General features: G+C 39.3%; 1 protein-coding gene across 3 annotated transcripts in view; it reads left to right on the forward strand.

Moving 5' to 3' along the window:
• HOOK3 (hook microtubule tethering protein 3) overlaps window positions 1-26,238 on the forward strand; it is a 77,023-nt gene that overhangs the window by 41,143 nt on the left and 9,642 nt on the right. For all 3 annotated transcript variants that reach the window (XM_075280427.1, XM_075280428.1, XM_075280429.1), the window contains 10 exons: window positions 3,067-3,230; window positions 8,947-9,087; window positions 13,914-14,115; window positions 14,202-14,312; window positions 14,712-14,799; window positions 16,137-16,206; window positions 18,717-18,857; window positions 20,124-20,211; window positions 23,550-23,584; window positions 24,791-24,873. In XM_075280427.1, the coding sequence (XP_075136528.1) occupies window positions 3,067-3,230; window positions 8,947-9,087; window positions 13,914-14,115; window positions 14,202-14,312; window positions 14,712-14,799; window positions 16,137-16,206; window positions 18,717-18,857; window positions 20,124-20,211; window positions 23,550-23,584; window positions 24,791-24,873 (1,123 nt within the window). The remainder of the gene's footprint in view (window positions 1-3,066; window positions 3,231-8,946; window positions 9,088-13,913; window positions 14,116-14,201; window positions 14,313-14,711; window positions 14,800-16,136; window positions 16,207-18,716; window positions 18,858-20,123; window positions 20,212-23,549; window positions 23,585-24,790; window positions 24,874-26,238) is intronic.

Genomic DNA, 26,238 nt, shown 5'->3' on the forward strand with positions numbered 1-26,238 from the left:
GGATATTAAAATAGTAAAAAAAAAAAAACCACTTAAAAAAAATATAATAAAAAATAAAATAAATAAAAGTTCACCTCCTTTCCATAGAATACATATAAAAGTATAACATTACTGTGAAACATACACATTAGGTATCCCTGTGTCTGAAAATGCCCGGTCTACTAATATTTTTATGTACAGTGAACGTCAAAATCAAAAGTGCTAAACTGCCGGGTTTTTCTCTCTGTTTTGCCTCTGAATTAAATAAAAGGTGATCTAAGCAATAAACATTTCCCAAAATGGTATATCTAAAAAGTACACCTGGCCCCACAAAAAAAACGCCCTATACATCCCCGTACAGCTGCAGGGTCACCTGTCAATGTGGCCTTGCAGCTGTTCCAAAACTACAACTCCCATATATTAAATATTTTACCATTTTTTGCCTGAAATTTTTTTTTCCCTATTTTTCTCCTCTAAAACCTGGGTGCGTCTTATAGTCCGAAAAATACGGTATGTTGTTTTTTTCTTTTTTTATTCTTTAATATTTTGGGTTTGCCAGCATGAACATGTTTCAATGTTATGTAAGAGCAAGAGGGCAAGAGCTTAAGGGTCATTGCTCTTATGTGGCAGCTGCAACTGTCTATGCACAACTTTTAGGGCAGTCACTTTGTATCTGCACACTATGGCAGGAGCAGATAGCACCATGATAATTTATAAAAGCTGATTTTTTTTTTCTTTCTCATGTTGACTCTGAAATACAGTACCATTTAAGTTCAAAGAATCTGAAGTGAGTTACGATGGGGCATACATCTCCAACAGTGTAATCACTTCCATGAGTAGAATGGTTTTATTTCTGAAATAATTGTTTCTGTGCACAGTAATAAGTGAGAGCCAAGAACTATTTAAAGAGAGTCTGTCAACAGAACCCAACTTACCTTCCCACTGCAGATGGATTAGTGTCATCTGAATCAAACAGTGTTTTCCATTGCCAAAGTCACCTTTCTCGTGCTTATTTTATTGGTGGACACAGCACCATGAGTATAGGTCCAACCACTAGGAAGCTGACACTAGGTATAACAAAAGTTGTTGGCTCCTCCTCTCTAAAGATATTATGCTGGCCAGTTTTAGCCTAGTGTCCGTAGGCGTGGTGTCTACAGCATGTACACCACACTAGTCGCACCCTGTGTGGGCTCTGTGTTTGGTCCTAGAGCGCCTTGCCAGTCACCCAGTCCCCATGGCCAGTTAGTGTCAGTGACTCCACTACCACATGCGTAGTTCACCAATGGGGTGACCCTGTGGCACCTGAACACAGCGGAAAGGGTAAGTATTTCCATCCCCCTGCTCCACTTTCCGGCTATGGCAGACTCCTGGGAGTCTCTGTTACAAACCCCACCAAACCTGGCTCCCCTGGTACCTGGGGTCGCCTTTTTAGAGGGACATAGAGGATGACCCCCATTTTTGTCTACTGTGTCACCCCGTGGTGGGACCACCATTGCTCCTTCTCTGATGCTTCTCCATCTTTTGGTACCCCTTTTCACATACCTGGTGCCCTTCTTCAGTCCTCTCCAGGCCCTGTAGTGCCCCAGGAAGTCTTCCTCACAGTTAGTCACTAGTGCACTCTCTGGCAACACTAGGCCCCAAATAGGCCTGACCCATCCACCTAAGCAGAAAAACAAAGCAAAATATAGAACCTATCACACAACCCACACAGAAAGAAAACAACAACAGAAGGTGAGGAGGGAGGGAAGGGGGGGGGGGGTTAGAGACCACGGAGCGGCACAGTGTGGTACATGTCCCACGGACTCCAAACTCCAGGAGCTCTCACCATATAAACTGGGCTCTAAGGTGATGTCAGCAGGCTGCTAGAATACAGCACCAGTAACCTAAATAGAGCTACAGTATGTTGCAGTTACATAGTAGATGAGGTTGGATAAAGACATTAGTCCATCAAGTCCAACCTATAACCCTACAATCCCTACAGTGTTGACCCAGGTTTTCTTCACCGTGTTACACTGAGCACTTTTGAACTGCGAACAGAGTTCGGCTACAGCATCAGTTATTGGTGCAGCCTCCTTCTTTACAGCTTTAGTTAGAAGAAGGCTCCAATTATGGCTCTAAACTCTTTGATCACCAATGCCTGTGACCGTGACTTGATTAGTAGAGTTCCTCTCTCCCACTGGCTAAATGGGTGATCCAATCGGACACCAAGGACCCGTGTTCAAGATTGTAGGGCTGTCTATTCAGCAATATAGCTGTTGTAACACACTAGTGTTACCTTAGCATATGTCCCTTGTCATAGATACACAGGATCATTCATTCAATTTTAAAAATAATTAAATATCCATATATTTTATATTTTCATTATATACACTTTCACGCACATGCTGTACAAAGTACACAAATTACATATATTAGATATTACACCTGTATTGGGAATATAAATTACATAATTGCACCTGCATTAAATACCCCACCTCTTCCCCACCGCATAAAACAAGACCAGATTACCGTAAGTCATGTCCATATAAGATTTCAAATGTTGTGGCTGCTGAAATATGTAGAGGCAACTTTGGGAGGGGATAGTGTTCAGTCAGGCCTTTTCAGACTGTTTCATCAGTAAGGGGTTAAATTAGATGGTCATTTTTGCAATACATCTAATAGTTATGCTAGTATTGTAGGAATCCGGAGTGCTGTGGAGTTATTTGCTTTCTGCAGTATGATAATACATTTGTTCTTTTGATGCTTTTCGCCATGCAGAGTGCAGTCAAGCTTTTTGTTAGGGAATCATTTGCATCAGTACTCTGGAATTCTCCTATGTCCTGACTGTTGCTGTGTAAAATATCCAGGGAAGATGGAAAAAAAAAGCTGTAAAATAATATGTTTAAGCGACTGAAAATTCTTAATGATTTTAATAAATGTGGTTGGCCTTTAACGCTGTAATGTTTCGTGTGGCGACACAGATAGTAATAACAGTGTGACACTGACATGACTGCTCTTTGTGAATGTTATGTTCCATTGGTTGCATAATAAATGAATTCTTATATAAACGTATCTATATTACATGGCTTTTGTTTTTTATTTTTTAAGGTTGCAGCACTCCAAGAGGAGAAAAGCAGTTTGCTTGCGGAAAACCAGGTTCTTATGGAACGCTTAAACCAGTCTGATTCTTTAGAAGATCCTAACAGTCCAGCTGGAAGAAGGCACCTACAGCTTCAGACACAGCTGGAGCAGCTACAAGAAGAAACCTTTAGGTACAAACACGTCTGAGATTCATAAGGCTATGAATTGACCTCACATTCAAATGAGTTGGGCGCCATGCATACAACTGTATTGCTTTTACTGTCTGCAAATACTGATTTACAATCTGCAGAAACCATGTCAGTATGTCATGCACAAAACACAGACCTGTAAAAAGACTTGTTTGAGTCCTTAAACTTGTCTATGTTGCAAATGCGGGCAAAAATAGAACATGCTTCATAATTTGCAGGCCTTATATAGGGGACAGACGCACAGCCACATGTTTATGGACCCATAGAAATGAATGAATGGGGCGGTACGTTTATCCGTATTTGCAGATTGGCGGTTGTGGATAAAAATGATGGTCATTTTCAGGAGGCCTTACCTTTCAAAATGTGTGAGGGAGTTGTAGGATGTACAGAGGATTTTGTATTTTGATTATATTACTGATTTTGCACTCATATTGGATATTTCCAATAAAGAAGAGAACTCACTCTGCATTCAGCATGCATTTCCACTGCAGATTTCAGAACATGTGAACACACTTCTGAGGGAGCAGTAAAAAGAAAGTATATAGCATGGTAATCTTATACTTAATAACGTTAATGGGGTATGTTCACACGGTTTTTAAACTGCACATCTTATGTTTTACAATCAGTATAAAAAAATCACTTATTGACTCCTGTTGGTTCACTGATTTTTCCCCACAATTGGAATTGAATTCTTACATGGAGGAGGGGGAAAGTAAGCATGTCCTTTCTTGCTGTGATTTTGGCGTGAAAACATGGTGGGTGGATATATTAATGGGACCAATCATTGTGTGGAACCCACACTAGATAAAAACTGACAGTGCCAACTGACAGTGACAGAAGAGGTTCAACCTTGGTTTTCAGCCTTGGACTTCACAACAAAAAATGTATAAATCTTTTTACTGCTAAGGCCCCAGTACAAGCCACAGTCAAAAAGCACGACAGAAAAGACTGTGGCAGAAAAGCATTGAGTTTTCTTTTGTGGACTTTGTTTCTATTATACCTATTCAGAAAATGCCGGTGTTTCTGTAGGTATAGCGGAAATACTGCATTAAAAAAAAAAAGTGTTGTTTTTTGAAATCACAACAATTCTGCTGCGGATAGCCAGAATCTCATCTACTTTGCAGGTACTGTAAAACATTGCAGTTTTGCCCATACATTTTACAATTCTGTACATTTCAGGGGACATAAACAATTCTGGCTGGAAAAGTCTTTACCCCCACCCCTCAATGGTCATTCATTAGAACTGCAACTGTATTTTTGCCAAAAACATCCGATAGCTGAGAAAAGCCAAAGTGAACATCTTATCCTATCCTATCCTACTAATATTATAAATGTGGAAGTTTGGATGTTTGTGTGTTTGTTCCTCAATCACGCAAAAACGGATCTGAATGAAATCTGGCACATAGATAGATAGTTTTTAACCTCGATTAACACAAAGGCTCCATTTTATCCCAGTAAATGACATGGCTTCGCAACTGTTATGAATTTATGTTCACATACTATATTAAACTGTTTTTTGGCAGCAGCTTATCTCAGGTTCTGAGAAACCCAGTGATTTTATCTCCCTGTGTAAACACACGCTAACCCTCAGTGGATTGTGTACATGCATTTGTATATTATGTGATCTGCTCCAGACAGTGCTGATAAACTGACATGGGCAAACTCCTTTAATCCAAATTGGCAGTTTGCCAATTTTAAACATGCCTGGAAAAAGAAAATTTAATTTGTAGCAAACAACAACAGCTGTGAAGGTAGCCAGAAGTCAAAAGAGTTCTCCTCAAATGGAGCTGAGGGGGATCATCGACACCAACAGCACATGCTTTATATGGTGTCCCAGCGAGCTGGTAAGATGCCGGAACAATCACAGGCACAGTGTGAGGAACAAGTTCAGCAGCAGGACAGCTTGAGAGCTGCTGAAATGCCGGAGCAGGCAAACCATCGACGGCAGCAATTTACTGAATATAGATGGATCATCCACGCCAAGAACCCACAGACGAAGAGGCTAGTTTGTATATAAGATTCTTCAGTGAAACTGAAATCCAAATACAGTTTCTAATACAGCTACTCACAGACAAAAAAGAGAAATATTGAGAGCAGATCGTAAAGCTGCTCGCTGTCTATGGTAGTGATGGTGAACCTTTTAGAGACTAAGTGCCCAAACTGCAACCCAAAACCCACTAAATTATTGCAGAGTGCCAACATGGCAATTTAAACTTAATATTGTGCGGATCCACAATTGCGGACAGTTACAGACCAAAAATTACATGTGAATGGGGCTTTACAGAGCTTTCAGTAATACAAACAACTTTGTACTGAAATGTAAAGCTCTCTGCATTTTGTACTTTGAACAATTAATTTTCACTATTTACATTGCACAGGATCTGTTTTATAGTGACCGTGTAATATTCTTACATCCTGTACTAATATCACGTCTGCTATAAAACAGATACTGTGTGACATAAATAGTGAGGGGACCCCAGACAGTATTATATGGTCCGCAGTAGGTCCACCACACAGTATTATATTCTCTACAGTAGCCCCCCCAGTATTATGTGCTCCACAGTAGGTCCCCCCACACAGTATTATAAGCTCCATAGTAGCCACCCACAAGATTATATGCTCCACAGTGGCACCCACACACAGTATTATATGCTTATAAATTCGCCCCCCCCTCCCCAGTATTATATGCTCCTGAGTACGCTCCCTCCCACACAGTATTATATGCTCCTCAATACACATCCTCCCCGTCTTATATGCTCCTCAGTACGTATCCCCTCAGTATTATATGCTCTTTAGTATGCAACCCCCCCAGTAGTATATGCTCTTTAGTACATCCCCCCCAGTATTATATGCTCCGTAGTATCATACAGTTAGGGCCAGAAATATTTGGACAGTGACACAAGTTTTGTTATTTTAGCTGTTTACTAAAACATGTTCAGAAATACAATTATATATATAATATGGGCTGAAAGTGCACACTCCCAGCTGCAATATGAGAGTTTCCACATCCAAATCGGAGAAAGGGTTTAGGAATCATAGCTCTGTAATGCATAGCCTCCTCTTTTTCAAGGGACCAAAAGTAATTGGACAATGGACTCAAAGGGCTGCAATTAACTCTGAAGGCGTCTCCCTCGTAAACCTGTAATCAATGAAGTAGTTAAAAGGTCTGGGGTTGATTCCAGGTGTGTGGTTTTGCATTTGGAAGCTGTTGCTGTGACCAGACAACATGCGGTCAAAGGAACGCTCAATTGAGGTGAAGCAGAACATCCTGAGGCTGAAAAAAAAGAAAAAATCCATCAGAGAGATAGCAGACATGCTTGGAGTAGCAAAATCAACAGTTGGGTATATTCTAAGAAAAAAGGAATTGACTGGTGAGCTTGGGAACTCAAAAAGGCCTGGGCGTCCACGGATGACAACAGTGGTGGATGATCGCCGCATACTTTCTTTGGTCAAGAAGAACCCGTTCACAACATCAACTGAAGTCCAGAACACTCTCAGTGAAGTAGGTGTATCTGTCTCTAAGTCAACAGTAAAAAGAAGACTCCATGAAAGTAAATACAAAGGGTTCACATCTAGATGCAAACCATTCATCAATTCCAAACATAGACAGGCCAGAGTTAAATTTGCTGAAAAACACCTCAAGAAGCCAGCTCAGTTCTGGAAAAGTATTCTATGGACAGATGAGACAAAGATCAACCTGTACCAGAATGATGGGAAGAAAAAAGTTTGGAGAAGAAAGGGAACGGCACATGATCCAAGGCACACCACATCCTCTGTAAAACATGGTGGAGGCAACGTGATGGAATGGGCATGCATGGCTTTCAATGGCACTGGGTCACTTGTGTTTATTGATGACATAACAGCAGACAAGAGTAGCCGGATGAATTCTGAAGTGTACCGGGATATACTTTCAGCCCAGATTCAGCCAAATGCTGCTAAGTTGATCGGACGGCGCTTCATAGTACAGATGGACAATGACCCCAAGCATACAGCCAAAGCTACCCAGGAGATCATGAGTGCAAAAAAGTGGAACATTCTGCAATGGCCAAGTCAATCACCAGATCTTAACCCAATTGAGCATGCATTTCACTTGCTCAAATCCAGACTTAAGGCGGAAAGACCCACAAACAAGCAAGACCTGAAGGCTGCGGCTGTGAAGGCCTGGAAAAGCATTAAGGAGGAGGAAACCCAGCGTTTGGTGATGTCCATGGGTTCCAGACTTAAGGCAGTGATTGCCTCCAAAGGATTCGCAACAAAATATTGAAAATAAAAATATTTTGTTTGGGTTATGTTTATTTGTCCAATTACTTTTGAGCTCCTAAAATGTGGAGTGTTTGTAAAGAAATGTGTACAATTCCTACATTTTCTATCAGATATTTTTGTTCAACCCTTCAAATTAAACGTTACAATCTGCACTTGAATTCTGTTGTAGAGGTTTCATTTCAAAACCAATGTGGTGGCATGCAGAGCCCAACTCGCGAAAATTGTCACTGTCCAAATATTTCTGGCCCTAACTGTATATAAACACTCACACACAGTAAGCCACAGTCAGTCACACACTCTCATACTCACCCATGAAGAGCCGCTGGCAGCCACCTCCTTTTCACTGCGGGCACGGATTACGTCATCGCGCCCGCGTTGAGGCAGAGGTCAAACTCTGCAGTCAGTGTAGGCCGCGGTTGCGTGATCCGCGGCCTACACTGACAGCTTTCAGCTGTATGTGCATTTGCACATACAACTGAAGGCAGCGATCGCTCATCAACGGAGAATCTTGTACCAGAATCTTGTACATTACATCATCAATGATGCAAGCAGCTAGACAGAAGTACATAGACTGTCCTTACTCAATCTGTAAAAGATAGAGAAACACCGAGCACACTTTATAGTGTAGATAGTCTATTCACCTTTTTAGATAATTGTAATGAATATATCAGACCTGGTGGCCTCTCACCTGGTTTGGTTGTGACAGCGTTCACAACTCCGTACTAAGGTGTATATGATACCAGGTATGGGGAGCAGCACGTCTCAAAGGCACCGGTTGTGTCAACCGGGGAAACGGCAGAGGAATAGGGCAGGACGGCGCTCACAGGTCCAATAGATTTTATTAATAAGAAGAATTGCACTTACAATTGTGCAATTCTCCTTATTAATAAAATCTATTGGACCTGTGAGCGCCGTCCTGCCCTATTCCTCTTACTCAATCTGTGAGAAATATGAAGCTGCAGAATCCCCTTTGTGCAGTGTACAGGCAGGGAAAGCAGTGTGTAATAATGCAGTAGCTGTAAACATAGACCTTCCCCTTTTCGTGAGAAAATGACAACATTTTTTAAATAAAGTGCATTACATTTTGCTCCAGAATAACATGCTCTATTAAATGAGGCTAAGTTGTCTGAAAAGTTTGTGACCATTTAATGGATAAAATCTTCCCATATAAATAATTCCATGTCGGTAGAAAAACGTAAGCTCACACTGGTATCATGAGACAGGCCATGATCTGCTTTAGAATGGATCCCACTGATTTCCTGTTGGTCTGGAAGGTTTCTGGTCATTTCGACAAAAACAGTACTGTAGATTAGACTAGACTAGACTCCTGTCAAAAAAAACTTGCATGTTCCTTTGAGCGCGTGTAGTCGGGCTCTTTGCTAAATATTATTGCTTCTTGTTTAATTGGTGTTCTAAAAGCTTCTCATCTTTTTAGGCTTGAAGCATCCAAAGATGATTATAGGATACGCTGCGAAGAGCTCGAGAAGGAGATCACAGAACTCAGGCAACAGAATGAAGATTTAACAACACTAGCCGATGAAGCACAGTCGCTGAAAGATGAAATGGATGTGCTAAGGTACTTGCCCATACTTTCTTATCTATAGCTGTCACATCTAGCATTTGTATAACTTCTATCTGCTGGTTTAATATTTAGCAACATGTCCTTCAGAAAAACGTATATATGTTTTTTGGTTTTTTTTTTTGTTTTGTTTCTTTTTGGTATATCTGCTTCAATTTTAGCTTCAAAGCATTCTGAACAGAAGAAAAAGATGTAAAGGTTTAGTAGCATATTCTCTGGGTGACTAGTAAAGGGCTTGTACACATACTGTACCTTTTGTTTACTGTTTTTTGGCTTTGGTCACAACTGCGTTGGGCAACCATTTGGGAATTCTGTCCCCCATTCCTCTTGAAAAATGTCCTGCAAGCAGAACTTTTCTTTCTCTATTTTTCGAGTGGAAACCCAGCAGACCCATTATAGTAAGTCAGTAGGGAAATATGCACTCCTCTAACTTTTTTTTTTTTCTTCCCCCTTTTCTCACTGTTGGTGTGCTTTGTGTGTCTGCTGCATTACTTTAAAATTGTAGCATTCTTGTAGTATGTTGCTTTTTCTTGGTTCAAGAATTTTTCCATAGGCTTCTGAATAGGAAAAAAAAACTTGACAAAGCTTGTTAAAAAAAAACCAAAAAAAAACCCCATAAAGTCTGAAAAACCCCTATCGTGAAAGTAGCCTTAAAGTACCGTATTTTTCGGACTATAAGACGCACTTTTTTTCCCCAAAATTTTGGGGGAAAAGAAGGGTGCGTCTTATAGTCTGAATGTGCCTGGCCTGGCACCCGCCGTAATAGAGAGGCGAATGCCGGCAAGTGATAGACGCCGGGGCCTGAGACATCGCTGCGATCCTCTGCCCTGAATGAAGCCAGCAGCGGGAGGAGTGATGCTATTCCGCTCCTCCGTCCCCCCGCCGCTGGCTTCAGGCAGGGCAGAGGAGCGATGTCTCAGGCCCCGGCGTCTATCCCTCCCCGGCATCCGCCTCTCTAGTACAGCGGATGCCGGGTCTGCAGTCTGTCAGCGGCCTCTTCTCCCCCGGGGCCTGTCACGGCTATATTAGTATTGCGGCTGGTCTCTATGACCAGCCGTAATACTAATAGACAGAATGTCCCATAGACGGCAATACAGTTGTATAAACCACCGTTTGTTTTTTTTTTCAGGTGATCTAAGCAATAGATATTCCCCAAAATGGTATAACTAAAAAGTACTTCTGGCCCCGCAAAAAAAAACACTCTATGCGTCCCCGTACAGCTGCAGGGTCACCTGTCAATGTGGCCTTGCAGCTGTTGCAAAACTACAGCTCCCATATATTAAATATTTTACCAGTTTTTGCTTCAAAATTTTTTTTCCCTATTTTCCTCCTCTAAAACCTAGGTGCGTCTTATAGTCCGAAAAATACGGTACATTATGACGTAATTATGCTTGTGAAATCTTCTCTATTGGGATTCTGCTTTTAAATGAAAGCATCTTGGTTAGTAAGCCCTGCAGATACCCTGTAGAAAAATACGGTATGTTTTTTTCTTTTTTTATTCTTTAATATTTTGGGTTTGCCAGCATGAACATGTTTCAATGTTATGTAAGAGCAAGAGGGCAAGAGCTTAAGGGTCATTGCTCTTATGTGGCAGCTGCAACTGTCTATGCACAACTTTTAGGGCAGTCACTTTGTATCTGCACACTATGGCAGGAGCAGATAGCACCATGATAATTTATAAAAGCTGATTTTTTTTTTTCTTTCTCATGTTGACTCTGAAATACAGTACCATTTAAGTTCAAAGAATCTGAAGTGAGTTACGATGGGGCATACATCTCCATCGTCTTATAGTCCAGTGCGTCTTATAGTCCGAAAAATACGGTAATTGTCCTCTTTGCCCTTATTGGTCAAAAAGGTGCAATTGCCCCTTTCTAATGCATTCTAACCTGACAGGCTCTTTTACACTGCCCATGAACTGGAGTGCATTTACGCCTTTTTATAAAAGAGACAAGTCATAAATACAGGGTAAAAAGGATCTCCATTTACACCACGCTCCCTTTTCTTGCCAAAAAGGCAAAAGTGGCGATAGCAGTACTGCATCGTGAAAAAAAGGCACAAATGCTTTATAAATAAAGTGTATCGCAGGAAAAGACCTTTAAAAAGGCGCAATTTACACCACAAAAAGAAGCCAGTAGCTTAATAAATGTGGTCCTTTGACGCTAACCTGCTGCAATATATAGCAGCAACTTAGTGGAGAAAGAACGCAGTACAAAGTTAACTTTAAGGCTAAAGCCCCACGTTGTGGAAATGCAGCTTTTTTTTTCAGGTTTTATTGCGTTTTTTTTTTTTTTTTTTGAGCCAAAGCCAGGAGTTGATTGAGTAGAAGGGAGAAATATAAGCACTTCCTGTATAGTTCCCATTCCTTTTGTAGCCGCTCTTGGCTTTGGCTCAAAAAAACTGCAACAAAATCTGCAACAAAACAAGCTGTTTCCAAAATGTGGGGCCTTAGGCTAAAGCCCCACTTTGTGGAAACGGATCTTTTTCTTTCTTTTCTTTTTTTTTTTTTTTTTTTGAGCCAAATCCTGAAGTGAATAGAGTAGAAGGTAGAAGTATAAGAACTTCCTATATATTTCCCATTACTTTTTTTAGCAATTCCTGGCCTTGGCTCAAAAAAACTGCAGCAAAATCTGCAACATAAAAAGCTGTGTTTCTGCAATGTGGGACATTAGCCTTAATGTGGGTTTTCAGTTTACACCATGTTTAAGTGCAAAGATTGAAAACAGCGGTGACCCTGCTGCAATTCAAGAGGATGTCACAGCAAAAACCACCTGTTTCGGACGATCATGGCTGTCAATTCTGCACTGTAGAATATGCCTAATTTTTTTTTTTTACTTTCCTCAGTGTATCTGTCCTGTAATGACAGATCCTAATATTTATTTTTGAAAATTTGCAATTGTCAGTGTAGCATAAATGGGGGGGGGGGGGGGGGGGAGTTGTTGCTGACACAAAGTACCTCATCCTTACATTTTTTTTTTTCTAAATTGAAATCGGCACGCTGTATAAAAAGGTTGCTTACCCTGATTTACTCCATGCTCCCTTTTCCTGCTGAGCCACACATACTATTCTAACATGTAGGAATTTTTTTTTTTAGAAAACTTGTTGTGACAAAATGCACCAAAACAGATGCCGCAAAACATATAACAGAATTTTGTTGGAAATACACCCGTAAACGTGGGATGTAATGTTTTTGAGGGGCTTGCATTCTTAGTCACACGTCTTTTGTAATGCACCTGAAAAAAAAAAAAAAAGAAACTAAACCTACTGACAATATGAAACTTCCCTGTAATAAATATATTTAATTTTAATTGTGAAAATTACAAAAATATTTACACCTCTATTTCCATAGATTGTGAGACAGACTTGTGTTTCCGATTTATCAACTAGTACATCATGCTATGAATCTCAGTAGAGTGATTAGAGCCTTGCTATAGCCACTCATTTGTTAAGAGGCCTCCATCCCTAAATGTTGGGTGCGGCTGGATTATAATCAGGAAATTTTAGGTTTCACACCCCTATGTAACACAGTTCCCTGTTTGTACAAAGTCTTAGGCTGCTTTATTACTTTCCATCGTCCTTGTAAATTCACACAAGTGTTTTTTGTTTTTTTTTTTTTTTTTTTTGAGTTTGTGCATTTTTGAACTGTACCTCACCCACAACATTCTCTTATGGTATGGCTGTTTTTTGTATTAGTATTTGTAAGCCAAAATGAGGGGTGAGCCTGCTTTATTGGTTTGGACCCACTTCAATTTTTGGTTTACCACTGATGCATATTGATTCAAAATACTAACCAAATACTGCTATATGTATGTGGATTTAGGGTAGATTATTAGAGATGTATTACACTTGTACAGTGCACATAGTAACCAACCAACCACTTATATTTTCTATTCTGCTCCTCGAAAAAAAAATTTAAGCTGTGATTATTGTTTTTTGTTGTTGGTTTTGTTTTGTTTGTTTTTTTTTCGTTTTCCTCTTCTGTCAGTTTCCATAAATCTGCTCATTTGGCTTCGCTTAACTATTTGTTGCTGGATTTCTTGAGCTTTGAAAGCTCTCTGTACAGGAAATTACAGCAGGAACTGTCGGTAAAATTCCAAGATCTTTCCTGTGTTCCTAGACCTATATTGTGTCTTGTATACTAATGTATCATGCTGTGTACTTGCAGCATTCAGCAAGGCTGCCCAATAACCAGCAGATTGCTTACTACAAAGGCTTGAAGCTATCTGTAGTCACATATATCTATCTATGTAGCCTCAAATCAATAAATACATTGCCTTAGTAGCCTCTTAATTTTAGCATGCAGTCCTATATGTACACACATTATACCATTTTAAAGAGGACCTTTCACCAATTCCACCAACTACAACTCATTGCATCCGTCAATTGCAGCTGCTTCACTGATTCTGCAACAGTTCTTGTTTAATGTGATGTGTCATCTCGCAGGAAAACGCATTGCAAAACCTCAGATGAAACATCTTAAACCTAGATTTTGAAATACATATCTTATTAAATAGTATGTAAATTTTTTTTTCATTTAAATATGTAGAAAATGAAAGCTAAACATTTTTGCAAATATATATAAATTAGAATTCTTCCGAGTTTTAAAGATTTTCTCTAACTTTCTTATTGGTGACAGTCTGTTGCCTTGATCAGTTGCCAATGGATATGACCATGGATGCAGCAGATGGGGACAAAAGACTATGATGGTTAGAGAAAAGAAACCTCTAAGATGGTTACAGAAAAGTTGAATAATTTATATTTGAAAATATGTTTAACTTACCCCTTTTAATTTATTATTTAATTCATATTCTGTCATATTCTTTCAGGCATTCTTCTGATAAAGTAGCAAAGTTAGAGAGCCAGGTAGATTCTTACAAGAAAAAACTAGAAGATCTGGGTGATCTACGAAGGCAGGTGAAACTGCTAGAAGAAAAAAACACAATGTACATGCAAAATACAGTTAGCTTGGAAGAGGAGCTGAGGAAAGCAAATGCTGCCCGGAGTCAGCTGGAGACTTACAAGAGACAGGTACGCCTCAGTCTTTTTTGAGCCTTTGCGCTACAGATTTTCGGATCTTTTCCCTTCTAATTCATTGTGGGCAAATTTCTTAATAGGTTGTGGAGCTTCAGAATAGACTGTCTGAAGAATCAAAAAAAGCTGACAAATTGGATTTTGAGTACAAGAGACTGAAGGAAAAAATTGATAGTTTACAAAAAGAGAAAGATGTAAGTATTTTAAACCATGTTTGAGCTCCGTATCTCTTGCTTCTTGTTTTCTGAAAAATGTATTTTCTTAAAAATATGTGTGTGTGTGGGATAAGCATTCCAACCAAAGTCCATTTAAGACGATGAAAAGGATTTTACTATTGATGATCTATCCATAGAATATGTCATCAATAGCTGACCCATCTAGGAGCACCTTAATACTACATAGAAAATGCCAGTCAATTCCGCCTGACATTACCTTTATTTTGCAACAATACAAACAGTGATACCAAATTTATATAGGTTTTAATGTGTGGTCATTTCTAACTTACATGGTTTTCGTTGCTGTGACACACATATATTCAAGAGTTGTGCGTTCTCCCAAATAATCTAACTCTTTATTATTGTCTTATACAACAGAGACTAAGATCGGAAAGAGATTCTCTAAAGGAAACTATTGAAGAGCTAAGATGTGTACAGGCTCAAGAAGGTCAGCTTACTACAGCAGGTAATGTTAGGGGCGTAATTCAAGGGGCCGAGAGTGGTGCTGTCACACCAGGGCTCAGGAGCCTTGTTTAGTGTTTTAGTTCCTTCTTTTAAAGGGGCTCTATCATTGGTAAAAGTCATTTTCAACTAAGCATATACTTGTATAGCCTTTAGAAAGGCTATTCCACACATACCTTTTCTATGTAAATCACCTCAGTAGTTTTTGAATGAGCCCGTTTTTATTCATATGCTAATTAGCTTCCAGTGAGCACAAGAAGTTCTCAGCGAGCACTTTCTCTGCTATCTGTGTGTGCAAGCAGGGAGATGAGTCATCAGCAGTAGCCTGTGCTGTATACACAGGAGAGAGACAGTGCTCGCTGGAGGCTAGTTAGCATATGAATAAAAACGGACTAATTCAAAAACTACTACTGAGGAGATTTACATACAAAAGGTAGGTGTGGAATAGCCTTTCTAAAGGCTATGCAAGTATATGTTTAGTTAAAAATGAATTTTCCCAATGATAGAGCCCCTTTAAGTTCACATAAGATTTTTGCAGACAGATTTTTGAGGAAGAATACACCTCAAAATCTGCTTAAGTCTAAGACCCCACAGGGCATCCTGCAGAAAAAAGCATTACGAGAAAGTCCGTGGTGGCAATGCATCGCGGTTCTTCCCGCAGCGCTTTAGACAGAAAGTTTGCCGAGGTTTTCTCTGTGGATTTCGTTTCAATTATACCTATGGGGAAACGGCCAGTGTTTCCGTAGGTATGATTGACATGCAGCGATTTCCAAAATCGCACCAGTTTTGGAAATCACAGCATGTCCACACCATGGACATGCTACCAAGTGGGCATGGGATTCACTAGAAACCTATCCACTTTGCCCTAACTTCGTTTCCGACACAGCCAAGTTGCCGCATTTACACCACATGGGGACCCGGACTTAAAGAACACCTCTCAACTCCCCCATTCTTTTCTGTGGGAGTCAGGCATTTATTTATTTATTTATTTTGTCTTGCAAGCTGTAGGGAAAAGAAAATCTGCTCCTGACTCTTAGTTGAAATTAATGGGACAGTTGGGAGGTGTTTTTTGAGGCAGATTCCGCCTCAAAATCTGCCTGCAAGAAAACACTCTGAACTTACCCATCTAGGAGGCCCATTCGGTGGCTCCTCCCAATTTGAGATCAATGCTATAAAAAATACATTATAGTTGTATAGCCTGGTACAAATTTTGCATCAGAGTTTCGTGTTAGACCTCTGCACACACCGGTCGTCACAACTACATCAACTACTTTGATAACATAATCTTACTTATTTTGTTAGATTGTCTTTATAACATGTTTTAACTTTTTACTTTGGCAGGGTTAATGCCATTAGGCAACCAGGAACCAGCAGACAGCTTAGCTGCAGAAATTATTACACCTGAAATAAAGTAAGTGTAGTCTGGTCATATTTACTGATTCTTTCCTGGATGGAAAATAGTGGTGCAGATTTACTAATTCTGTCTAGTAGTGTTAAAATGAGCCAGTGACTGGAGCTGGATGATAAATCTGGTGCACCTATAAACTGTGCGGGTTTCATTTACTCTGCATATTAGTTGATTTTGTTTCACATCTTAGGACATACCCCTGCCTTGATGGGTCACATCCTATGTCTGATGATCTCTGTTAGGCAGGATGCAAATAGTGTCTAATAAATTCACATAATAAATGTGGTGCACAGCATGTACATTTTGGCACATTCTTACTAGTAAATTTGCCTCATTGCGTATTTGTTGCTATTCAACAGATGGTCAGCCAAGAGTGAGGTGTATGCAATAGAAGAAATAACCCTGTACTTCCTAGTATTATACTTATCAGGAAGTAGTGATATTTAGCCCACAGTGATCATTTGTTGTGCAGCTGCATGCTTAATCCTATTCACGCCTATTCAGTCATGCTTTAAAATATATTTTAACCCCTAGACATCACTAATCTGGCTATTTGATGCATGATTTACAACTGCTCCTATAGTAAAGATAAGAGCATCTCTATGCTGAAGTTATTGTCCCTGAGTTACATTTTCTAAAAGTCCTAAATGCTACCCTTATCAATTATTTTATCAATAAAATGTAACTCTGTATGGTGACCACAGTAAAGTGAAACAACCTTTCCATTTACATTGTGCTAACAGACATTGCTCCCCTGCCAGCCACAACCTTCATCTTCTTCTCCTAGGTTTGCTCTCTCAGCAGGGAGCCTAGCAAGAGATAAGTAAAGCAGTTTACATCCCTCGACTATACTAAACTACTGGTTATACACATGGGCCAAAGGTCCAGAAAATAAGCCATGCTGAATATAAAACCATATAAATAGAGATGAGCGAACACTATTCAAAACAGCCATTTCAAATAGCACGCTCCCATAGAAATGAACGGAAGTAGCCAGCACGCGGGGGGTTAAGCGACCGGCTGCCGGCAAAGTCTGCGTGCCGGCCGCTTCCGTTCATTTCTATGGGAGCGTGCTATTCGGAACGGCTGTTCTGATTAGTGTTCGCTCATCTCTACATATAAACCCTAATTTATTTTTTTTTGCTTGAAAAACTATATAATTGTGTAGCCTTTGTGATCAGAAGAACTTGGAAATCTAGTTTTAACATATTTATGTGCAAGAGTATATATAAAAACTATTTAGCATATTTACATTTTCTTCATATTTTATAACATTCTTCTACTTCTAGAAAAAAAAAATCAACCTATTTAACAAATAAGGCTACTTATTTAAATGCTTGTCCTGAAAAAAAGTAAAAATAAATAATAATCAAAACCAATTAAAAAGATACTGCAGTGTACAGCAATGCATAACAAATGCTAAATTTGGCCTGAGCATTGGGACATCAATGACTCTTGGTCCTGAAAGGGTTAATCGGTTATGTCATTTCATGTAGTGCTCTTGAAAAATGAAAGCTGTGCTGTGGCTGGTTACCATGTGCAAGACATATTTCTCTTTTAGACGTCTCATAAGTCTCACAGAAGAGAGAAGAGGTGGCGCTCATTGGACCCTTCCCGACTCGGTATTGGCAGCTACACAGGATGGTGGTTGAAGCAAAAGGCAAAAGTCCTTTTATGACCAGTAATATACTAGTGTCCTGCTCAAAATAGTTGTTTCCTTCTTCAGAGAGCGGGGCCCTGCTGCATACTCGGCAGATGCTAATAAAGTGTCTGGAAAAGTTCTATTGGGTGCCACCTATTCCCTTTTCTGTGTTTGACGCTGATACCTTTAGTTGTACACGCTGGAGTCCCTTCTTAAAGGCCTTGCTGCAAACAGTGCATCCTGTTGAAAGTAGCATGGTGCCATTCTAGTGGTATTGCTACCTTTTCTGTAAAAGTCAGTCTTGTAAATTGACCCTTGGCCCCTATAGTTCATTACGTCTGTCGTAATAGTCATTGGGAAAGTCCATGCATCTGTAAGAGTGGGTAATGTATTGTCAAGAGACACTTCTAACAAGCAGGAATTGTCCAAATCCAAGACCGTTCCCCAATACTGACATGTCTCTTAGTAAATCTAAAATTGTAATCCTAATGTAACAGTTCTGGTTTATCCTTTCTTCTAGCTCCGCTTTGTTATCCATCTGTTATTCCTACTAGAAGGGTGTGCCTCTAAAGTGTGACATTGTCAGTCAGTGCTGCCCATGTCACGCTATGTAGGGACACACTTCTATGACAAGGAGAATTGTAACACTTTACATCTGTAACTTCCTGGGTGCTGTTTTGATGCAGTTGGTGAATTTCATGTATGTAGATAGGCTGAGAGCACTCTTTCTTTGAATACATTTCAGCATTTGATGGTTGTGCTTGTGATGAATGTTCACGGGGTATTACCTGAAAAGCCGTGTTTGTGATACAGCAATGAACTTAACAGAAATAAAGAAGCCACATCTAACTATACTGTGTTCTTTCTCAAGGGAGAAACTGATTCGCCTTCAGCATGAAAATAAGATGTTAAAAATTAATCAAGAAGGATCAGACAATGAAAAAATCACTTTGTTACAGAGCTTGCTCGATGATGCAAACACGCGGAAGAACGAGCTGGAGACGGAGAACAGGTGTGAAAAACCATCTGCTGCTTTGTACTTGCCTTTAGGAAAGGCTTTCTTGCCAGCTTTTTCTGCAGATGTAGCGTTCACTGCCGTATCTACCTTGAGGCTTAATATGCAGTTCTTATTTACCAGTTTACACTTCTGGGCACACAATACTAGAGGAACCGCATTTTTAGTATGGAAAAACCTTGCCAAAATGTGTCTGAGTCCGTAGCCTGCGTCTAATAGTGCAGATGGTGGACTGCACCATGACTACTAACAGTATGGATCCCTGCCTCCTTTTATAATGACAGCGGCTGGGGCATGGCTGCATTCCTGTGTAGGCAACAGAGACTATGATTTCCGATCCCTGGTGCATCCATTATAATGTAACAGTAATACATGGGCAGCGGTAGAGAGGGGAGTGTTTCTCCTGACAGTTATAAATGGTAATGAGGTTATACTGGGGTAAAGAGGCTTCTGCTGTGTGGGCTCACTCAGTAACATTATACTGTAGAGAGGGTTCACAGTTGTATTATACTGTAGAAAGGATGGGGGGAAGCATTGTTTACTGTGTAGGAAGGCACTAACAGGGCTCCTCACACTATCATTACCTTACCCCCCCCCCCTTCCCCCCTTAGTTACCCCCACACAGTTTACTGCCCCCACTTTTTGTGTATGTACAACTTATCTGTTACCTAATAGCCCCCATTACCTTTCCTAGCATACCACCTCTCTACTCCATTTGATCACCAGGGAAGGTTACATTTAGTATCACCGCCTTTGCCTTATTTTCTTGCCTAAGTCAGGGGTGCGTCACTTAGTCAAATATCTCTTATTGTCCGAAATATATGGTAGATCATGTAAAAAGTTTCCCAATGGAACGTATTATTCTCTTTCCTTTTTGTCTGGAGGGCCAATACTACCCTTTACTGCAAACTAGCATCTTCTTATACTTTTGTGGTCTACATAACCTGGTAATGTTTCAGCTGTAAATTTTGTCATAATTATTTTCAAGAAATCTGTTTATACCTGCATGAGTGTTGGTGCCTTTTATAACAGCTGTAAGCTTGCATAAATATAATCATGTTGTATTTTTATACTGTCAAGGTAAATTCCCAATTGACAAGTTTTTGCGACTGTCCTTTTCATTTGGTTGAGATTTGCAGGAATCCATGTGCTTTCTGCCAAAACTACCAGCATGTAGTATACAGTCACAAAAATTCAGCCAATGTTTTTCTTCCAAATGTTTTTTTCTGAATAACAAATTTGATGTCCATTTTTGATTGATAGACTTGTAAATCAGAGACTGATAGAAGTACAGTCACAAGTTGAAGAATTGCAGAAGTCCTTACAAGAACAAGGAGCAAAGGCAGAAGATGTAAGTTCTTACAGGCTTGAGTTATTGGGTTTCTTTTTATTTGTATTATCATGCATGCATGGAGCTGCTATCCCAGTTTATATATGGTCATTAGATAAAGTTGATACATTAGGCCCTTCAAGAATTTGGGGCAGATATCCACCTAGAATTACTCTTCATTTTTTAGCCCACAGCCCCCCCCCCCCCCCCCCCCAGCTTTCTACCGCTGGTTAGACTCAGATTAACGGGCCTAATTAGTGTTAGAGGTTGTCCAGGATAAACTTATTGAGTAGTTTTTTTTAAAATTGGGCAGGAAAGGTTAAAAAAAAAAAAAAATACTCTCGTCACTAGTGCTTTGTGGTCTGTTAATGCTGCTCCAAATGGGATATAAATGTTGGGCTCTGTTAGGATCATATGTGTTTTTCAAGCGGACAGAAAATCCCTACATGTCGGGTTTTTCTGTCCGTTTGCGAAGTCGGACATCTTTACATGCGGACAGTGAAGGAAAGGCACGGAGTGCAAAAGAACGCACCCGATCGCCATTTAAATAAATGACAGGTGTCACGGACACAGCTAGTGTCCGCTCCTAATGTCCGTGCCAGATTTTGAACGGACACTAGGAGCGGACACTACCTGTCGGACACTGACGGTAGTGTGAACGCCCCCTTAGAATTTAAGATACTATGTACCCAAGGGTCCTTTTGGTGTCTGCTAGGGCACTATACAATGGTTTACCTTTTCAACTTTGAAAAAAAAAAAAAAATCTGTATCCATTTTCTATCCAGAGGCATTTCACAAAGTATATATAAACTGCATGGCATGTGCTTTTTAACATGGTAGCCTTTGACCAATAATAATAATAAATTTTATTTCTATAGCGCCAACATATTCCGCAGTGCTGTACAATTAGTAGGGTTCAAATACAAACAGAAAGATACATTACAAAGAAAGTAATTTCACACAATGGGACTGAGGGCCCTGCTCACAAGAGCTTACAATCTATGAGGTAGAGGGGGTGACATAAGAGGTAGCAGGGGCGGCATTGCTTATACAGGGGTCAGACACTTTTATAATAGAGGTTACTGTCATTACACAAACATAAAACTTTGAACTGTCACCAGTCGTGTCGTTTAACATATGGATGGTGCTTGGACAGACGGAGTTAGCCTGAAATGGCGGCATATCGTGGGGTAATGTGGGAGCTGGAACAGACGTGGGTTAAATTTTGGGGATTCTAATGACTGTATGAAAGGGTTTACATTAGGAATTGTGATAGGCCTATCTGAAAAGATGTGTCTTTAATCTGATTGTCCTGGATAGAGCATTCCAGAGAAGTGGTGCAACTCGGGAGAAGTCTTATATATGAGCGTGGGAAGTTCTGATAATAGCGGATGTAAGTGTTAGGTCACCTATAACATATGTCATGTTATACCCATTTTATGACAAACAACTTTTGTCAACAGTATATGTCGAGAAATACTAACTAAAAGGAAGGTGAAAATAGCTTTAGTGCAGCTGCTGTAATGCATTAGGATAATAGTTTCTTCCGCACAGTTTCTGGTGTGTAGAGTACGCTTCCAAGAATAAAAATACCTAGAAGACACTGCATGCAGATTTTGGGCAAACTGTTTAGTATACTCTTTAGGTTCTATATGTTTAGCAAACTATATGGAACTTTATGGCTTTTGACTGTTAGTCTGCCGTTTACCCTCTGGTGAGAATAGGCTTTTGCAAATTGAACACTGACCCAAAAATGGCTTATTACCATTCTTTATGAAATATATATATATATATATATATATATATATATATATATATATATATATATATATATATATATATATACATACACACACACATTTATTTATTTTCTTCTGGATAGTGGTCTGCTGTGTGAATATGCAGGGTAAAGCTTTGAAGGGGTTGCAGTGTGAAAGCAATTCTGTAGTCCATTCACTAAGCAGGAAGTTGAAGTATCCTAGCAGCCAGACCTTTCCAAATTAGAAACTGGCGGCACATCAAAGACTCATTTTATCCATATTTATTTCTCTGAAATGATGCGTCAGATTTACTAATATATGAATAGTTGTAAATATATTTGGCATATGCAGATTTTTTTTTAAAGAGCAAAAGGTCATTGAAGTCCTGTTTACAGAATGTAGTTCTGGACTGAAACATTTGTCTCATATTGTGATTGCCACATCTTTAGGGCAATAGGTCCTTAGACACTATTGATAAATGTGCCCGATTTGTGTAGCAGGGCACAGATGGTGGCAAGTGCATTGTACGCTGCTCAGAATGGCTTTGTGTGTCTAACATAACTGTGTAATCTGCGCTCCCCATGTTCATAATATCCTGACTTTGTATTTATATTTTGGTTGTCCTGGACTGTAGAAATGGTCATCTTCTAACCCACAGAATTACTAGTGCATTTTGGAAATCCAAACAAAATAATTTTTAGTACAAATGATTGTTTTAATCACACATGTCGTGTGCTAACCTACAATGTTAGACAGCTGTGAGAGTGTAAATGGCTCTTTAGTAATATACTGTTTAATGGTGAATAAGGGCTAGTTCACACGGGGACATGGAGGAGGATTTTGACAGCGGAATCCACGTCATAATCCTCCTCAATACATTGTTAGTCTATGTAGACTGCTAGCTTTTTTTTTCTGCTAGCAGATTTTTCTGCAAGCAGAGAAAAGAAGCGACATGACCCTTCTTCAGGCGTTTTCCACCTGAAGAAAGCAATAGAAGTGAATGGGAAGCGGTTTTTTTTTTTTTTTTACAAAAACTGCGCGGTAAAAAACGTAACGCGTTTTTTGCGTCCTGTTCTCTTAAAGGATGGGAAAACCACCTGGAAGCGGTTTTTACAAAAAAAAAAAAAAAAAAAGCTCCACAAAAAGCGTGCCAGGGTCAAAAAAACGCTTCCTAATTAGGTAGCGTTTTTTCCGGTGCCAAAATAAGCCACACATTATTTACGTGTGAACTAAGCCTAAAGCTTTCATCCCTACTGTTTCTTTTATAAGATTATCTGTACATAGCACCCTCTACTGGTGGTAGGAAAAATCCATTGTAAACATTGAGCTGTAATATTCTTTTGGTTTTCTTTTACAATGCTGCTTTTGGTTGGACTTTTTCAAGGCAATAGTAAGTACAGAACTTTTCCAGTTTAGTAAAATATATTCTTAAATAATAATACTAAAAGAAATATTGATAGATTCATTGATTTTGTTCAGCTTTTGCCTTAAGTTTATGAGCAAATATTCTGGATACGATATAGAAGCATTATTGCAATACTTTTTTGATAGAAGTCAAATAAATATTTAGGTGACCTGTTGTTTTATCTTTTTGTTTAGTCACTTCTCTTGAAGAAGAAGCTTGAAGAGCATCTGTAAGTAAATTATCAATCCAGAAATTGCTGCTTTTTTTTTTTTTTTTTAACTAACAAAAAAAAACCCGTAGAGTAATTGCAACATTAAAGGGGTTGTCCAGGAAATGGGTAAACTACAGTGGGCCTGAGACATTATGAAATGTCAGTGCTGGTGTAGGCTAATAGATAATATAAATGATGCACACAGAAGATTACTAAACTAAACACGTACAACAGTCCTATAAGGAATTATAACCTCAGGGCAAGTGGAGGAAAAACATTCACTAGGTATGTAAGAAATATTTCTCTTTATGCCTGAAATATATATACACCAATGAGTTGCCGTGGAAAGTAATTAATGACTATTTGCTTTGATTGTGCTTAGACATTTATTAAGACAGGCATTTTGCACACCAGTCTTAAACTAGTTTATATTAAAGGTCAAGTGATTTATCTAGACGATCCAGCCTCTTAATAAAGCAGCTGCTCGCCCATGTGTCAGAATAGAAATTTACAACAGTTAGGGACTGGTGTAGAATTTCTATATAACTCACATCAGAAAACTGACATGAGTTAAAGTAAATATATAGGGCTGAGATGTTTCTAGCCCTCCCTGCTCTGCCCACAATATCACTTATCTACAGCAGAAAACTGGGGTAGATACATTTTATAAGTTTTTCCCCAATTTTATGTGCAGATTGTTTGTCACAACACAGATCTGCAGATCAGTTGCAGAATGTGTTACATGCAGATCAGCTTCAATTTCCATCCAGAATCTGTCTCCCATTGTTTTCAGTAAGAGGCTGAGACTGCTATATGATGCTGAACAAATACGCATCCTGCTTGTTTTTCTGTGGATTTCACGTCTGATTCAGCCACAGAAGAGCCCACGGCATGAGCCGATTTAACCCCATTGTTTCTGAGACTAATCCACGAGTAAACCCATGGCCGAAAGCTGAAGCTGATGCTCAGTGCAGGAATTGGAGAGCAAAAGGAGTCGGAAAACTGCCTCCATTTCATCTTCACTTTCTGATTTATGACCAAGGCATATAAGGCTTCTGGCAGTCCAAACTGATGATCAGTGTGGGATCCTGTGGATAGGTCATCAGTATCAATTCTCTTATGGTCCTGAGCAACCCCTTTAAAATCACTTATGCTAGAATTCATTCTTTGGCTAGTGTTTTTAAAAATCTGAGTGTCCTAATTGTTTTGTCTGTGTAACTGCAGAGAGAAACTTCATGAAGCCAACAATGAATTACAGAAGAAACGTGCCATCATTGAAGATTTGGAACCACGTTACAACAATAGCTGTAAGTTAATTTTCTTATCACAGGAACTTTATAAAGGCAAGTGAATAAACACTGAAATGTCCTCAAAACATTTAGGAATTTCCCTAAACCAAACCATCTTTTTCTCTGCTATTAAATCATAAACTTTTCTTAATTATATATTTATATATATAAAAAAGTCACGGTAACGCATTCACTAATCCTGTAAGGTCTTGAATTTGGATTCATAATTTGGGGTACTGAGAATGGTGTATAAAACGATAACCACAGCCAAATTCCAACCCACTTTTTAAAGTCTGTTTTTTTTTTTTTGATTGTTTGTTTTTGTTACATTTTGACAAATATATATCAGCCCTAGAAAACCCCTTTAACCTATTCAAAGCCAGGCATTTCATAACAATTTTCACACTTGCTGTCATTAAACAAAAAAAAAAAATAAAAAATCAAATTTATGAAATGGAGACATCCCATTCTATCCACTTCCCTATATCCCCTATTTTCTGCTAGTATAGACTTGGAACAAAATAAAATTCATGCCAGCTATTCAAACTCTCTACTGTCTTTATGCAAATTTGTATAAAAGGAGTCTGGTATTTTAGTTCAGCTCCTTTCAATGGAGTAACTAAGATACTAGACACAAGCCATGGATAGATGTGGTGCGATCTCAATAATCGTGAATTCCCATAGCCAGGAGTTTTCACAGGACCCTGGCTCCCAGCGTTGTTTACATGCCAGGAGCTGCAGTGCTCACACTCCTTTTTTTATATAGTGGATGTTGAGTATTGCAGCAAAGACGCAAATACTTGAATGAGAGAGCACTGCAATTTTTAATCTAGGCTACACTGTACCAAGATTTTTTTCTATAAGATTGTCTTATGCTATATAGTCAAACCCTTTCATAAGTGCTGTGTTAAATAAGTATAGTAGATGTATCCTCCATCACTCTTTTATCTGCTGGCATCATTTCTGTATGTTCTGTAAACCAGTTCATGATTTTTCTGCTGCATTAATGGAATTGAAATGAAATTACCGTATATACTTGAGTATAAGCCGACCCGAATATAAGCAGAGACCCCTAATTTTACCACAAAAAACTGGGAAAACGTATTGACTCGAGTATAAGCCGAGGGGGGGAAATCCACCATTGCAGATAAAGTCTGGTCATGTGCATTACAGCTTAGTAACTCCATGTGCCCCATAGTAATAGCAGTTAACCCCATCATATCCCTCACATTAACCCCCTGTGTGCCTCACATAAGTTACTGATATGTGGGACATATGGAGGTAATAATTAGGTATCTTCATAATTAAGGTCCTTCATTAGTACCCTCATGTGTCTCACATATTAGTAACCCTTATATGGGCACACGGGTTAATATGAGGGAC

Source organism: Leptodactylus fuscus, chromosome 1, assembly GCF_031893055.1.
Source record: "Leptodactylus fuscus isolate aLepFus1 chromosome 1, aLepFus1.hap2, whole genome shotgun sequence".
Lineage (NCBI taxonomy): Eukaryota > Metazoa > Chordata > Amphibia > Anura > Leptodactylidae > Leptodactylus > Leptodactylus fuscus.